At 49.1% G+C, this 17,807-nt stretch overlaps 1 protein-coding gene across 4 annotated transcripts in view; it reads right to left on the bottom strand.

Annotated features, from left to right (window-relative positions):
- Positions 1 to 17,807, bottom strand: part of CTIF (cap binding complex dependent translation initiation factor) — a 141,543-nt gene that overhangs the window by 48,705 nt on the left and 75,031 nt on the right. For all 4 annotated transcript variants that reach the window (XM_056325211.1, XM_056325212.1, XM_056325213.1 and 1 more), the window contains one exon: positions 15,204 to 15,280. In XM_056325211.1, coding sequence (XP_056181186.1) covers positions 15,204 to 15,280 — 77 coding nt within the window. The remainder of the gene's footprint in view (positions 1 to 15,203; positions 15,281 to 17,807) is intronic.

The raw sequence follows: 17,807 nt of genomic DNA, 5'->3' as shown, positions 1-17,807 counted from the left end.
CCAGTACTGAGAAGCCGTGCCGGAAACACTCCAGAGAGAAAGCCATTTCAATAACAAATCAGTTTCCTAGTGCAGAGGAACCTGCCGTTATATTTCCTTCCCTCAATTCTGGCTGGCTGAAACAGCATCACGTAGACAGTTGTGTTTTGCATTACATGACACTAAAAGCAGCGTGGAAGGACAGTCTCATGGGTGACGGGGTTTGCACATATGAGAAGCTGGTGGCCACAGGTTCACCACAAGGTCTGTGGCGGAGGAAGGTCCAACCACAGCCCCTTCCCTCCTTTCTGCTGTGGTTTCCTCAAACGGAAAGGGGGGATGCTGAGAGCACCCCTCTGCTAAAAAGCACTTCGAGGTTGATGGACAACAAAACACAATATTCTTTCATCTCTGGTCGTCTTCCCTGAAGAGAGCGCTGGCATCACTTCCCCATGACTCTTCCTACAGCTGATTGACCCAACAGTGCCCTGCACTCGCCCACACAATGAGGACTTTCCTGCCAGGCTGGTTAAAAATCAGTCACACCATGAGTTACCAAAGCAACAGTAATACAACCAAGATGACCAAGGTGTCCCGGGTGGAGGACCACCAAAATGATCAGAGTCTGGGGCACCTCTTCTCTGAAGATAGGCTGGGAGAGCTGGGGTTGTCCCGCCCGGAGAGGAGAAGGCTCCGGGGAGACCTTACTGCAGCCTTCCAGCGCTTAGAGGGGGCTCAGGAGAAAGATGGGGACAGAGTTTTTAGCAGGGCCTGTCGCGACAGGACAAGGGGGATGGTTTTAAACTCAAAGAGGGGAGATTCAGACTAGATGGAGGGAAGAAATGTTTTACACCGAGGGTGGTGAGGCACTGGCACAGGTGGCCCAGAGAGGTGCCCGATGGCCCATCCCTGGGAACATCCAAGGCCAGGCTGGACGGGCTCTGAGCAACCTGATCCAGCTGAAGGTGTCCCTGCCCACGGCAGGGGGCTGGGCTGGAGGGACTTTGAAGGTCCCTGCTCAACCCCCACCATTTGATGGTTCTATGGTCCCAGAACAGGCACTGCTGAACCTTCTGTTGATGGTCTTGCTTCCAAAATGGCAAAGCCTGTTTGAAACGCTGACTCCTGCTTCACTGAATATACAGCTGAAGAGGGAAGGGGCAGCTCTCAACAGGCACTTAGTTTGCAGGCACAGCCACACGAGCACTTCAACTCTCATGACCTGAAAAGGAGGATGGTTCAAAACAAGCAGAAGGAGGTCTTTCTTCACATAATGCACAGCTACACCTATGTACACCATACAGAGTGGAGCTAAGCTATAGATGTGAATACCTGGAGTTTACAAAGGTTTGAAAAGCACATTGCCGAAATCATGAAAGGAAAAGTCCATCAGGAGCTGCTGGACAGGAAGGTGAACAAATGCTGTCCTGCACATCCCAACAACATAATTTCCTGGAAAATCATTATTTAGTTTGAAAAGGAACCTTAAGATTGAGTCCAGCTGTTAATAGGAGGAAAGCACTACTGCAAGGCAACATTACACGCATAGCCCTGTTCTTCTTACACTCCTCTTGGTGTCCTTTGCTGGTAACCAAGCCAGGTTGTCTGGTGTGACCCATCACAGCTCTCCTCCTGCTCTTACTGACCTCCCAACCACCTCCAGCACACCACTGGCACGTCCAATTGCAAATTACAAACTCCTGCCTCCCTGCTGATGCAGGACCGCAAGGCAACCATAAGATAAGGTGAGTTACCTCCCAGCTGGGTTAGAGGGGTTGCAGCAGAAGGCACACCACACGCACAGCCAGCAGCACATGCAGGCAATTACCGCCACCCAGCTCACGTGCCGTAATTCATTAAGCTGCAATAACGCAATCACCCAGCTGAGCCCTTTTTTAGGAACAAACTGCCAAGACAATATTGTCCTCTGGGGACCTGCAGTTCGGAGAATTAATTTAGTGTAATAACTCCCAGCAATGTTGTGGGCAATCAAACCGAAATGATGATCTGTCTCTAAATTGCCTGTAACCAACCCCTCAGCTGATGCCCTGCGACTGCTGGCTCTGCTTGGGCAGGCAGGGCAAGTACTGACTGTTTACTTGGGATTTTTGTGCATATGAACAATTAATCCTTGAGGAACCTGATCATGAGGGAACAGCACGCCAATAAGGAGTTCTTTACCTTGTTCTCCAGGATGCTCAACTTCAGCTGGCACAGCTTTCTTAGTCATATGGCTTAGGTTTAGGTAGCCCTGCGAGGAGCAGGGAGTTAGACTCGCTCATTATGGGATCCTTCCAACTCAAGACATTCTATGATGCCTTTCTGAAATGAAACTTTAGTGCGGTTGCTCCTGAAAATGTGGCCTGTCCTTCATCACTGGTTCAAAGTTCCTACATCTGCAGCAGGAGAGCGACTATGATTTTAACAGCATCTCTGCTTGGGTGCTTTTAGCTGCCTAGAAGAGTTTTTTGCAGTGTTACACTCTAAACACCGATTTAGCTAGATGCTAGTATTCCTACTCATCATTGCAGGCAAGTATACCACCAGTGACTTTTGTCCTTAAAAAGAAAAAAAAATATTGGTCCCAAGTTTGCTCAGAAGAGGTTTCCCATCAGCAGCAGCTTTACACAGCCACCACTACACTGGCTCAACTCCTCTGCACCCTGCTCAGCATGGACAGCCGGTACATCCCCAGCGGGTTTGGGATGTTCCCTCTGCAGCCCTGAAGAGAGTCTCCATGGTGGCTCCAGAACCACCCCCCCTCCAAGCTCCCAGGAAGGCATGGAGAAGGCAGGAGCATAAGGAGGAGGATGAAAACCTGACTTCCAGATGCTGCTTCAGGGGTCCAGCCCCATGTGCCCTTAAACCTAATTCATTTGACTTGGAAACCCTACCGATAAGGAAAAGGGTGTTTCAACCTTTTTGATTCCTTTGCTTCCTCTCCCTTCCTACTGTTTCAAACACCATTTACTGAACTCAGTAAATGAACTGCACATCATTTAGCTCGATGCTAGTTCTCAGCAAGTACTCAGTCCATCTGAAACATTCCATTTTGTTCCAGCTACGAACAGCACTTCGGCACTAAAATAATGTCTTGATATTGTTGCTTTCTTTAATAAACATCCTCTCCTCTCACTGCAAAGCCTTCAGTAAATGGCCCTGAAAGAACAAAAGACATTTCTGTATTGTTTTAAGTTCTCTTCCTTTCTGAAAAACCTCAATTAAAACAGTGAAAAAGCAAACGTGCCACTACTATACTCTATAATTATGAACTCATTTCTATTCACTCGCCCAGCAGGAGAGGTTTGTACCGGTGACCTCTGGGAACGGGTTTCTAAGGCTTTTCCAAAATTTCACAGCCTTAAAAACTATGTGTTCATGTCAGCCATAAAACACGCTCACCTTCACCCAAAATAACTTGCCATCTTAAAATCCAGGGTGAGGGCCATTCCTGTGACTATTTTTAATTATGAAAGGAGCCCTAGAGCTGGCCATGAATAGATCGGCACAGGAGTGGCTCTGGAAATAGTGCAACCCTTCAAGACAGCGTGAAAATTGCATGGATATGGGCTGTCAACTTATTGTAAAGTTTTCAATATGTATCTTGCATGGCACGCTCCTGAGTGGTGGTTGGGCTTTTCTTAGTCATCTTTCCAGTACAAGAACTACCTGGGCCAAAGAGGACGCATGCAAGTGTGATCCCAGCCTCCTGACCTACCAACATGATGCTCGTGGGAACAAGCATGGAGTTTTCTTTCGGTAAAGTCCCATTGAAAAAATATTTTGCAAGACAAAATGTGGGACAACTTGGTTATATGTGTATGTATCCTGGTCATGTACATGTGCGTATATGTATTTTTAAGCAGCGAGTAAAAGATAAGAAGGGTAAATAAGAAGGAAAATCAATTTTTAAGACATTAACCAGTAGATAGGAAGATTATGCCTGAGAACTCAGCATCAGATAATAATGAACGCAGAACAGCAGGTTTTCACATAAAGTAATATCATTCTTTAAATGCAAGCTAGAAAATAGCTTTAAAATTCACACATAGGACAACAAGCCACACTACTTGTGCTTCATTCCTGATCCTCCCATGACTTCATGTGCCCATGACGCACCTAGGCATATATATTTCTTCCCTCTTAACATTCAGGACCAAATCCAAGGCAGCAGATATATATATCCACAACACAACCTGGGCAAAGCTGAAGACCCTACCAGCTCATCAAGCAACTCCCAAAGTCCCACCCAAGCCCAAGGGTTTGCCTCAGCTCATCTCTTGTTTGAAATACAAGTGCTGAAAACATCACTGCCACGCACATCCTGCAATACCACCATCTCCTCAGATTCCGCACACACACACCCCCCCCCCCAGTACAGCCAGGACATACCAGACCTCTCCACTGGGCATCCACTCACCAGCTCCCTCCTGGAAGAAACCTTCTAGAAGAAGGTGCAAACTGTTAATTGAAGTGAAAACAAGTTAAGGGCTGCAGCAGGGCCTGGCAATGCCTTTAAGGGGCTCAGGGCTAAACGCTTCCACCTGTGATGATGACATTTCTGTTGACACCTGTTTATGAAAAGCCAAGGGCAAAAAACCCCTACTACCCGCTTCACCCAGGCTGCTGAAATGTCAGTGACTGGTATCACCTGCTGCTCATTAGCAGCACCAATCCAGCTCAGCTGGTAGACCTCAGCAGGGTCTATCTACCCAGCTGATGGGTAAGGGGGACTCACTCTGGCCACCAAAGGCAGGCAGCCTCACCAAGGGGTTGAGCTAAATGCAGGTGAGGGACCATCAGCCATGTGCATCTTCCTCGTTACAGACACAAGCACATTTTCTTCAGACACCAGAAATACTTAGAGCAAGCATAGTCTGAAGCGGAGACTGCTGTCCCTAAAGCTTCTCAAAAAGTGCCAAGGTGGCACTCCCTGCGAGTGTGAAAATGTCTCGGTGGAAACCCATGCCTTCCTTGGCTGGGAAGAGATTTCCCCTCTATGAGACGGGAGAGAATGGGATGCCCAGTCTCAAGTCTTTGTTCTTGCTCAAGAGAGCCCAGAAACAAATCCCTGTCCCAGGGCTTCCTCTGGCATGAGGTGTTTTGGCTCAACTCCTCCCACAGTTCTTTGTTTTTCATACTTCCTTGGTTCTGGTCAACATGGGAAGGCAAAATAAAGCAAGGAAACCTGTTCTCATAAGATGCCCAGGCTAATTTTTCTTATGTGGGGGCCATAAAATCTCAGTGAGAAGCTTTCCAGGGTTCTCCAAGCACTTGTGATTGCCACCTTTAAGAAGTCCCACCTTGTCCCAGGGGAAGGGGAATCCTCCCTCCATGCAACACCGGATTATTGTAGGGCTGCTCACAAAGTTCAGCCTTGCACAGGACTTTACTACTAGAGTGCCATGGTGGAGCCCCTCAGGCCCTGTTCATACGTGCTTAGTGTACAGAACAACTTCCCCCCAAGAGCTTACAGCAGCAAGATGCATTTAATGCATGGAGAACATAGGCGTGGGGAGGGGGTTACATGGCATCATGCAGAGGGTGGGTTCAATTTGCCTAGTTTTAGGTGTCTGTGATGTCAGAAGCCAAAAGTGAGGTGGGGACCTAAACTCCAGTTATAGGGGGTAGATACTGGGGAGGGAATCACCTGGCCAAATGCCTGCTTCATCCTGAGGCGACCCATCTTCCAAACTCCACTGACTGCATCCCCTCTGAGCATAACGGGAACACTGGCCACCCAGTTCATACATGGTCAACACAGTTACGGAGCCATGCGGTGGGACTCAGCTGGTGGTGTCACTGGAGATGCTTTATGGCATCTTGTCCAGCTCCCACTCCGTTGTGGTGCAGGTTTCACAAGGTGTGGTGGCTGCTAGCTCCTTGCATGGAATTCCCAATATGCTAGGGCATCTGGAATAGCACCTGCAACCACGGAGGTGAAGCCCAGAAGTCTCTGAGAAAGGTGAGAACTGAAGTGAGACCTCCCATGTTCCCCCTGCAAGGCCTGCGACACATGAGCGGTTGCTTTGCTAACCTTCTCACTAGCTATAGAGTCACCATGAGCTCCTGCTCGCCATTCCCAAACACCCACAAGAACGGGCAGCCTCAGAAAAGGAATGAAGAGCTGTCAGCATCAACACCTCGCTGTCCTCCAGACCAGACCCTGCTGCCGCACAGGAACAAGCTACCTAATAAATACTGAGTTTTGATGAAATCAGGGGTCCCTCCACCACAGCAACACACCGAAGTTCTCCTGGATTTTCTGCTGGAGCAATTATTTTGCTTTCACAAGCATCATAAGACCCTGAGCTTACCCAGCAGGCTGTTACATTTCTATTGAGAGGTTTCATAACCGTAATATGTTTTGCCGGTGGTACATAAAGTCTTTCAATCAGCTGCAGAGATGGAGAAAAACAACCTGCAAAAGCCTCCTGATGCCATATAGTGGCAGCTTGGCAATTCAGGTTAAATTTAGTCTGCAGGACAGGGGTCACCTCAGTCGCCAAGATCATTAAAAAGAAAAGGGAATAAAAAGTCTTGTGTTGTAGAGTTTTTATGTAATGACAAAACAGCCCTCACCAGAGAGGTGGCAACCCTGCAGCTGGGAAACGCACCCGGCTCTCTCCTGCCACTGCCTCCTGGCATTAAAAAAAAGGAACAATGAAAGGAAAGGATTAAATTTGCTTAGATGAGTATCTTTTAACCATGCCTTTAGCTCTGCACCATGCCTTTAGCTAGGCACACAAGGAGAACAGAGCAGACACAGACAACCGTAATGGATACACATCTCTTGAAGTCCTGCTCGTGTCGAGCGTGTCCTGTTGAACTCACAAAGGTTTATCCTCCTCTTTGCATTATTCTCGAGCCCACGCAGCACTCTGATACTTACAGAAGTACGTTTTCCCGCCATCACATGAAATACAAAATCCTTTTCGTTGTTGCTAGCATCAGGAAAGGAGCTGTAAATACAGCATCACCTTTCGCGGTGTGCTTTGCCGGCAGGATCGCAGCTGCACCGTCTGCCTCCAGGGGTGACTCACGGCTGGGCATATTTTCACTGACACCCTCAAGTGCACAAGGGCTGAGTGCTGATCACAACAGCAGGAACAGGAGCAGCTGGGTAGAAAACCTCTACTCACCCTGCCACAGCTTGAGACATGGGTGACAGGCAAAACAAACTCCCCAGTGGATGCTAAATACCAGCTGCTCCACCTTACTGCTACCGGTGCTTCATATGGACCACTCTGCTAATGGGAAGACCCTACACGTGTGGCTCTGGTGATGGTGCTGGGGCAGGCAAATCACTCTTAGATGAGCCAGCCAGGACTGATGCTCGATATAAACTTGGCTGAACCTCAGATGGCTTCTGCAGAGCTATTCTGCACCGGGTTCAGGGCAACCCCTTGTATCAATACAGGCTGGGTGGAGAATGGACTGAGCGTGGCCCCCAGGAGATGGACTTGGGGGTGTTAGTGGATGAGAAGCTCAACATGACCCAGCAACGTGTGCTCGCAGCCCACAAAGCCAGCTGGGTATCCTGGGCTGCATCAAAGGCAGCGTGGCCAGCAGTGCTGCATCCAGCTCTGGGGTCCTCAGCACAGGGAGGACATGGACCTGCTGGAGCAGGGCCAGAGGAGGCCACGGGGATGGTCAGAGGCCAGGGCACCCCTGCTGGGAGGACAGGCTGGGAGAGCTGGGGTTGTCCAGCCCGGAGAGGAGAAGGCTCCGGGGAGACCTTACTGCAGCCTTCCAGCACTTAGAGGGGGCTCAGGAGAAAGATGGGGACAGAGTTTTTAGCAGGGCCTGTCGCGACAGGACAAGGGGCATGGTTTTAAATTAAAAAAAGAGTAGACTTCGATTAGATGTTACGAAGAAATTCCTCACTGTGAGGGCAGCGAGGCGCCGGCACAGGCTGCCCAGAGCAGCTGTGGGTGCTCCGTCCCCGGCAGTGCCCAAGGCCGGGCTGGGGCTGGGACCCACCTGGTCTGGTGGAAGTTGTCCCTGCCCGTGGCAGGGGCTGGAACTAGATGATCTTTAAAGATCCCTTCCAACCCAAACCATTGTATGATTCCGTGATTTGATCATCTGTGTCCAGTAGGTACCAGGGCTGGGATTACTGCACAGGGGTAGTGTTGGACTATACAGCCCCATGCCATTCACAGAGCCCAGAGGCAGCAAGGGGTCTTGATGGAGTCAAACCACCTCCAGATCTCAGCTCCAAAAGGTCCCTCTCGACGAGAAGCTGCAGTGCTGCCCTGCAGCTCCACCCGTGGCTGAGTCACCCCCAGACGGATGCCCACGGGTCATCAGGAGGTGGCTTTTTGATCATTCAGTGACTGCTCCTTCAACGGGCAGCCTGGTGCAGGCTTTGTTCTCAACAACCTCCTCCTGGGAGCGGGGTCCCAGCACTGTGACCCCTGGCAGAACCTTCTCCTCAGCGCCTGGAAGGAAGGGCAGTGGGGCCAGGCGATGCCAGGGTGTCTGGCCAGCGCGGCTCTGTGGGTCAAAGGGGCTCCTGCTTGACTCTTTCTGATAGCATCTCTGCCCTGCTCCATCAACACTTGGCCCAACGAGCAGCGGATGGACAAACTAGGTCCCAATGACACCAGGTCTTCATACAGACCTACCCAATAGCCTCATGAGAGGGTATGGGAGTAACTACAAACACAGGGAGGATGGACCTTGTGCCACGGCAAGCCCTTGCAGTTCCCTACGTCTGTTACTCCCTTGGTGGCAATCAAGGCAGAGACTCCTTTGACTTCCAGTCTTAATTAGATGGCCAGTTTTATCTGCTTGGTGCTCACAGTGGCGTGTTTCTTCAGCAGAAACAGCCCTTCTCCCCCTGCGCTATCTACCCCTGGGTACCTCAAGAGGATCCGCATCCGCTCCCAGCTTCTGCCAGGCAAGGCTGAAACAGCCAACATGTGCAAACCAGCATTGCCTTCTCTGGGCTTTCAAGTTTATTTTATCCTTCACTTCCCTGGGTGACCCTGGATCCTCGTATTAACAGACAGCAAAAAAGAAAAAAAAAAAAAAAAGGCAGAAAACTTTTGCTTTATGCCTCATCTCATCTCGAATCCCCCTTGCTAACGGCTCCATCTCACTCCAGCATCATGCAGTGCTGCAACTCCCACCTTGACCCCATACCTTCTCCCTGAATGAGGAGATCTTGCCCTTGAAGGAGCAAGCTGGGCAAAGCTGATTCCTGTGATGTTTTATGACAGGGAAAAGTGGTAGAGTGCCCTTTATGGTGTTTTGAAAGGAAATTGTACAGGAACAATGTCCCAAGCAGCGTGCCTATTGAAAACCCTTCACAAAAGGAGTTTGCCACAAGAGGAAAAGCAGCTTAATCAGTTGAACTAATCACTGTAGGTGGTTGAGTGTCCCTGAGGGTCTGTAAAATCAAATATAATGGGAAAAGAAATATATCACAGCTTGCCTACGCTCCTTGGTGGAGCCGCTGGCGGATCTGGGACGTTCCCTGCCTGGCCCCGAGCCCGCTGTGACCATCCTTTGGGCCATCCCTATGCAAGACCACGCTCGCCTCTGTGCGAGACCCTGGCTGGGGCCACGTGGATGGGCTGGGATGAGCCCCAGAATGTCTCTCAGGAACATGGATTCTGGCTGGGGAGTCAGGACAGGGGTGCCTGCCCCCGTGCACTCACCCAGCTACGTTTCCAGCGCGGGCGCAGGCAGGAGGGCTCAGCGGCGCTTACACAACCCTCCTGCTTCAGGAAGAGGAAACCGTCCCTGACAGCCACCCGGGGATCTCCGGGGAAGGAGGATATTTCTGCCTCCCCCAGCTCTGAATCTAATTAAAACCAGAAAACAACACACACACACACACAAAAAAAAAAAAATCAGACTGTTTTTTCCTGATCATTTAAGTGTAAAGCCAAACTAATGGTAGGAAGTAAACTGGGACAACACAAGAGAAAACTTGGGGACATTTCTGTAATCCTGTCATCAAAAGCTGAAGTATTTGGGGCATGCTCAAGGGAGATAGGGAAAGCACGTGAGTCTCTTTGCTCCCACCCCTTCTCTCTGTGTATGAGCCAGGAGGACCTACACAGTCTTCTGCTCAAGCCCCTTATCCCCACCCATGGGCTTTATAAAGGATGGATTTCCCAGGCGCAGCAACACCCCTCTGAAACCCCCATGCAACAGGAGAAGGAGGTGATGACATGAAGCTCAGCCACAGCTAAGGGTGATGGTCCTTCACCTGAGGCTGGCTGTGGTCCCCAACGGCCCCGGCTGGGACAGACAGCGCAACCCCTTGTGACTCTGGTCATCCCAAAGCCTGGAGACATACCAGGCACAAGGAAGCACAAGGGATGCACACCTTTTCTGTTGAAGAGAGGAATTCAGATGCCTTTGGGAAAGAGGGTGTTGATTAACTCTTTGGCTTTTACTCCATCCTCTCCAAGACATGGGACTGCGTTTCCCTCTGCCATCTCTCCAGATGCCCATAGACTGACCACCAAAAGCCCCATGAGATACCAGCCAGCATCTAGGCACACATGAGAATTTCCTTTTTGTAAGGTATTCAGCCTGATTTGACTTTTGTATCCAACAAGATATTGAATCAATGTGATTACAATGGCACAAACTTTTTAAGACTTCTCCAGAAACCTTTTCCCAGTCCTCAGCAAAACTGTCCCCTTCCCTAGGTGACACAGAACAATTTTAGTACTCTGTTAACCAGAAGACCCACAAGTAGGTACAAACTTGCCTGTCTTAACCCATTGCAACTCCATATATTCCTTGTAAATCCTGTCTAGACTGGACAACATTTCTTATCACTCCTACAAGGCGGGTGCAAGCCTCTGTGCATGCACTTCTGGGCTACGGGGTTTGGCCAGCCAGACCCTCCATCCCAAAACACATCATACCAGGGTGCCATGAGAACAGCAAAAACCCTGTGCAGCACCAAGCTGACTTGCAATGCTTCAATAGATACTTAAAGAAATGGTGTTTTCAAGAACTTTTTGAAAAACAAGGGGACAAACTCAGAGCCCACCTGCCCAAGAAGACCACATCCCAGCACAGCTTGTGCTCCACTAGCAGAGAGGCATTGAATTAAGAAGGGCTGGAGCAGAGGACTTGGAAAATGAGTCTTTTATGCCGCATATCCCCCGGAGTATTTTTTCTCTCTCAAAATCTTGCAGGAGAGAAGGGCAAGAGAGGTCCTGCCACTGCCCGGGGAGGGTTCCTTCTTCCCTAGAGGTGGTTGCCTATGGGAAGTCAAACCAAGTTGCCTTGGGCAATATCTAGGTAGGGTGGGTCTTGTGTGGCAGCAAACAGCGGATTAGTGTTTGGGACAATAAACCCCTCATTGGTGTTCAACACTTGCTCACATGGACATCTATGAAAAAACATGCCTCTGCTGCTCTCTTTCAATGATCCCATCAAGCGGTGATGCCCTCCATCACCCTCATCAGGAGGCAGCAGTTACACCTTGTGTGTCTAAACCAACACAGAAAACATTTCTCTGTTGCAGGATTTCTCCAGGTGAGGTGGGGAGGGTGAGACCTTTCCCTGCTCTCCTGCCCTGATTAGAAGGTCTTTGCAGACCTCACCACCTCCTGTAGCCTTTTAAAACACCTTGTGCAAAGAAACCCTCCACCAAATGTGGCTCTGACATTGATTGCTGCTATCAAAAATGTGTCCAACAGACCCACAAATGGTCCTTAACTGGGAAAGTCACAGCCTGTTTAATGACCCCTCTAATTTGCACTTTGTATCTATCTCATGCAACAAATGAAGCATGCATCCCATGGAAAAATGACTCACGGGAAGTAAAACTGTATCATATACACCAGGAGACAGCTATGGCTGCATGCCCATAGGGTTGCTTCTCCCCAAGGGAGTAAAAGGTGCGCAACAGAGACCTCAGGGTAGGTGAGCCACACTCCTCTGCAACGCAGTGACAGCATTTCCCGAGGAAAGGTGATGGGAAGGAAGCAGGGACAAGTGTTATTTATAGCACGGCCAGACGTCAGCATTGTTTCGCATGAGAAACAAAAGGTGCTTCATCAGCCCGAGATGTGGTCCCTTGACACCATCAGGGAGGAGAAAGGAGCCTGCACTTGCTTTGGGGAGAACCGGTATCATTTATAAGACCAGCTGGAAAAAAAAATAGGCAGATTTCTGTGTACCAATGTGCTTTATCAGCTCTTTTACAACAGCTGTGTTATACAAAGTGCCGGCCAGCCTGAAGGGCAGCTACAGCCAGGCAAGGCCAGCTGGACCATGTACCGTGTACAGGTCAGCATGGGGGCTGACTCCTTGAGCTCCACTTGCGAGCAGGGACCGCTGCACATGGCAGAAGGATGCACACCATGGTCACCTGGGACGTGTCATCCTCAGGCGAGGCTGGTCCTGGGTAGGGAGAGCTGGTGCACCACGTACAGGCATTGCTTGTGGGGTCTGGGGTACTGCTTGCTGCCAAGTGCTCATCACCTTCAGGAGAAGGGGAAAAGCTGCCTGTGCCAAGGCTTTGGGGTCACACCTGCTTCTAAACAACAGAGCAGGACAACCTCTTTTCTTCTTGCAAATCCATTGCATGTCAACCCTACTCCCACCCTTGGCTGCTACCAGCCCCTTTCTAGAACTAGCTCTTCTTCCCTTGTGTCCAGGCATCCAGAGCCGTTTCCTAACTCCACTCTCAACCCACACACCACCAAACACCCCTGCTCAGCCTCTCCCAAGCCTTGCTGCCTCCAGTGTCCATGGTCTTGCAATTTTGAGTCTCTCTGTATCCAGATGAGGTTTAAAACAAAAAGCCCGTAGCTCCCAACTGCTTTGCTGGCCAAAAAATCTCAGCCTGATGGATGTTTATATCACCTGTGTAGCTCCACCAGCTCTGCAATGAAGCTTTTCTCCCCTAGAATGATGCCTGGGACATTAAGATAACAGCACTGCAATGAACTGTGAACAGCTTTGTAACCTGTTTGTGCTCCAAAACAGTCTGAGGTTTTTTACCTATTTCCTTTCTTCCCCCTATTTCTACCATGCTTTTCTCATAAATTAAGTATTCCGAGACCTCACTTACTGCTAGAAATTGATTTTAAGGAGTCAGTGCTCCCTGGGGGCATCTCAAGTGGCACCAGAAGGACCAAAACTAACCTGCTAGTCCCAAACACACCACAGGGACAAGGGGACCCTGAAACCCCCCAGCATCAAACCATATGGTCTAGGGAGAAGGGGGGTGCTGAGGTTTCCAGCTGAAGTCTAGGGGATGGAACCGTGCCTTTTCTGTTTAACCTATTACTTAAGAGACTGTTGTTTTACTCCAGCTCCCTCTACCCGAACTTCTTCGCTTTTTGCAATTAAAATGAATGTATTTTTCTGTCTAAGCTTTGACACAACCATGGATATCCGCAGAGGGCTTGGGCAGGACTGCATACCTTCTGTTCTTTCCATTTTATTTCATTCATGACTGCTTAGAGCTGAAATGGCCCCACGTCTCCTCCTGTATGATGCCGTATCAACTGGGTTTTAAGGCTTCTGTCTGTCCTCCTGGGATATTATCCTAGTGTACCTGGTCTGGGCTGCATCTCACCCCTCTATCTCCCAACGCCAGCCCAAGGCAGTTTCTTTTGCTATCTCTCCTTGCCACCTGTGCAAGAGGCAGGGATGCCCTGGGGGGCTGCATGCTTCTGTCTGCTGATGGTTTATCTAAAGGGATCAGAAAGGAAAAGAAACAGAAACACACATCTGTGATTCCTCTGTTTTTTTTACATGGGAGGGAAGAACCAACAGGCAGTTCCATGGCTCTGGTTCAGCGCAGCTTTGGGCATGCAGCTTCAGGGAGGAGACCCCTTGGCTGTGCAGGTCTGCTTTCCCGCAGCATCATGCAGTTTTTGGATGGCAGAGGAAGACCTGCTTGGTGAGCCGGGATGGGAACAGGATACTCCAGCGTCCACCAACATTTCTTGGGGAGCCCAGCCCAGTGCTACAAGGAAGCCCACCCAACTCGCTCCTGCAACATAAGCAGACTTCTGCTTGGTTTTAACTACATCTTGGCGATCACCCAGCTGAAACAAGACATTTTGTGTTTGTTTCTTTTTCCCCTTAAATCACAAGCCTAAATTGCCTCTTAAATTATATACCGGAAAAAAGGAGGGAACCCCAAAGAGGACAGAAAATGGGAGTTTGCTGCTGCTTCTCCCTCCGCCCACAGAAGAACGTTTCTAGGACACCTGAGCAAACTCTTTTCAGCCGGTTTTTGGTCTCTTGGTAAAATTTGGGAAAACTGATCCACACAGAGACTTAACTGCATCATGGCTGTTCATGAGTCCAGAAATGATGGGGAGATTTGAGGACACACTCCAACTACTACTACTACAGTAGTCTGTAGGACTCCCCCAGAAATCCCCCTGTGAGGCATCACAGCTCAGATACAGATTTCAACTCATTCTAGGAGAAAACATTGGCCACATTTCCTCCTGTTCAATCACATTAACCTTGCAAACTCCTGGTTTCAGAAATGCTTTACTGCCGCGGTTGTCTCAGCCAGAGCAGAACACGTCAGCAGAAATAAAGCTGTATATACAACTAACTCCCTTATTGCCCACTTATTTTCACATTTAACCACAGTCACAATTCCTAACAAGGACTCTAGATGCCCTCATATAATTAAATATGCAATTTACACAATTAAATATCCAACTGACCCAATTAAATTAACTCAATGGATTGAAATCACCAATGACACAGGAGCGCGGCTGCCTGTTTCACACATCCCCTCCTTCATGCAGACAGGCATCCCAGGCTCGCTGCAAACCCCTCTCAACCCGTACAATTGCAGGTGACCCTGAAAGTCAGCAGATTTTGCCTTCCAACAGAAAGAGAGGAAGCATGTCACAAGGATTCAAAGCTTTTGCAGATAATATGTTGCCAGCTGCCTCTTCTAATACAAGTCGGGGGATCTGGCTATGCTGGAATAAGCGTAAGGGCTAGAGGAGGTCCTTAAGATACTCCTGGAGCCATACAGGACATATTCTGCATTTAGAAGGCAAACCAGGGGGATGGACACACTCTGCATTTTCAGGACGTTAGAGCTCAAACAAAAGTTTACGCATTAACCCAACGGTGGCAGCTGCTAAACAGCAGTATTGTCCAAAGACACTCCCTAACACACTGCGGGAAAATGTGCAATGATAGGAGAGAAAATAATAATAATTTTTTAACAAAAACATTAAAGAGATTTCACCTACCTCCGGTCGTTTCTCCTCCTTCTGAACAGCTTTTTGGTGTGTGCGATTTCAGCTTCATGAGGCAATGGATGGTAACCCTGTAAAACAGAGAGAAAAGCAGCGATCAGCTTCAAGATACAGGGGGCATCAGTACGGAAGGGGTCACAGTGAGACAGAGCCGTACACCCAACGTGAGCATGATAAAAGAAACAGTTCCTATCCAAACATCCTTACAATATCTCAGACCCTATCGATGCAGGTCTGGAAATCCACAGACTTCTTGTACCCCCTCAGGGCCATTGCAATGAGCAGGGAATGAAGTTATCTGCAATTTCTGTATGGGAGAAACCACACGGGGCAGATAACTGGACCACGTGTGGATAGATCCCAATGTGTACCACCTACGGGGAATTCACCCACTTCACACATGACACTGCTGATACTGGTGCACCTAAACCAGCCACTTTCACTGGGTTGTTTCCCTTGTACTTATATATTTATCTAAAACCTAGCCGTAAAAATGTCTGTAAAGGGATGATGCTCAGCACCATTTTGAGGATACTGGAGTAAGCCACCACAAGCCACAGCTGGCAGGTCTGCTGGGGCTGTGCCCCCATGCCATTGGCAAGTCAACAACCACATCATGGGCACCTCGCTGATCCTGCCCACCGCGAGCCAGTCAGCCCCTGCGGAAGGGATGGGTGGCATACACCTTACTGGGAACCACTGGGACGACAAGGATGCTCAGTGATTTGCCCAAGCCAAGCCAGTGGAAAATCTCCATGTAAGTCAAGCTGCTATCTTGTCCTGTCTCCACTGGAGGTGCCAACTCTCTCACTTGTATCTCTATCTGATAAGAGGGATGCTGTATTTACCATCCTGCTGTGGGCATCGTGAGGCTTTGTTAACGTCAGCAAAGTGCTCTGAGGTTCCTGGATGAAAGGTACTATGAAGTGCAAAGTATTATTTATTTTCCAGGGACCACAGAGCTGTCATAACCATAATGAATTTTATTTACGCAGTATTGTACTTCCCTGGCTGGCAATAAAAGCCCTGTAAAAGTCGCTCCTTTTATTTCCATTGCAATCTATCTTAGCCTCAGAGCTCCAGCCACTGCTGGTGAATCACCACGCACGAGGAGCCACGAGGGAGCAGCCTGGGCCAGGGCAAGGGCTGGGTGGGAATGCGTCTCACCGAGCAGCAGCTTTGCCACATTGGCATGACAACATAACACACCAACTTAAAAAAAAAAGAGAACAGTCTCTCTCTCTGTTAAAAAGCCTTAAAAATGACAGTTAATTTTAGTAGCAGTTACTGAGATAATATTTTTAGTTCCTCTGGCGGAAGAGGTAATGGAGGAGAAGGGTTGCTGGGTATGCTAATGAATTTAAGTTTGCAGACTGGAGAAACCATCCCCAAGCCCAAGACCAACAAGGTTTATTGTGACCATCCACCCTGGCCATCTGCAAAGAGCCCGGACTAACTGCCACTGCAGCAGCTCTGCAGCTCCCATGGCAGCTGGAGCCCTCCACTTGGGAGACCTTTGCTCTTGGAGACTTCAAGCACTGAACTCATCAAGCCCTTGGGGAAGTCCTGCTGCTGGCTTGCATGTCCCCGTTTGACCTTTGTTTTGGCTGCGGTCTTGAAGTGTGCTTCCTGAGAAGGTAGTTTCCCTTTTAACTTTCTTCTTGACTTTTAACTCTTCCAGAGAAAAACTGGATATGCCACGATCATACGGTGTAGCACAGGCATTAGAAAGCACGTTCAAGAGAAGTACCCACTCTCGGTGACCAAAAATGATCCTCCTCTCCCACTGAAACACCCCTAACACCCAGAGGTACCACACCAGCCGCAGCATCCTACATGAGCCCGTAGAGCGATAGTACAGGGGCCATCGTTAGGTGAAGCCACCTTAGCCTTCTTGCACATCTGCTCATCCTGCCAGGATCTGCTCAGTGATGAGTGTTGTCCTACTGTTCTGTGGGCCTCCACATCCAGCATCAGAAAAAGCTCTCCTCATGCTCTGTAGATCTCACCTCACAACTCACACAGAGCACATCTTTGACTAGTAAGAGGTAGTCTGGGAGTAGGGAAAGGTGGCAACTTGCTCTCCTGGGGCTGTGGTTAAGTTATCACCAGGTCTAACCTGGGCTCCTGCAGCCAAACACCTCATGGTTAGTTCTGTGTGGCATCTTTAAAGTCTAATAGCTTAGAATCATACTGAACCTTCACTGCTGAGGGCTGTGGTTTGAATCTTCCTCATTGCTTATGTTCCAAATCACTTCTCTTCATGGAATGCATAGGAGGAGTTTAATATCTCCAAGATCTCTGTTCCTCGGAAAATTTGCTTGAAATTGGCCAATGAGTACCGAACCGAGTGATAAAAGGAAGGAAGGGAGCAGACACACACGTCCCATTCACATCAGCCATGCTACTTTAGGAAATCAGGCTAAAAATAGCACAATACTCAGTAAGGCCATTTCCAAATGCTGCGCTACCACAACAGGCTAAAGCTTGGGGTATTTTTAAGTATTTAAGCTGCTTTGCAGACACACATGCAAATACAACTACCCTGGAAAAATGAAACTATCTGTGCAGAACAGAAGGACCTAAAGCACCGACTTC

Source organism: Falco biarmicus, chromosome Z, assembly GCF_023638135.1.
Source record: "Falco biarmicus isolate bFalBia1 chromosome Z, bFalBia1.pri, whole genome shotgun sequence".
In the NCBI taxonomy this organism is placed as follows: Eukaryota; Metazoa; Chordata; class Aves; order Falconiformes; family Falconidae; genus Falco; species Falco biarmicus.
Note: the sequence above shows the minus strand (reverse complement) of the source record. Positions and strands in the feature narration are given on the sequence as shown.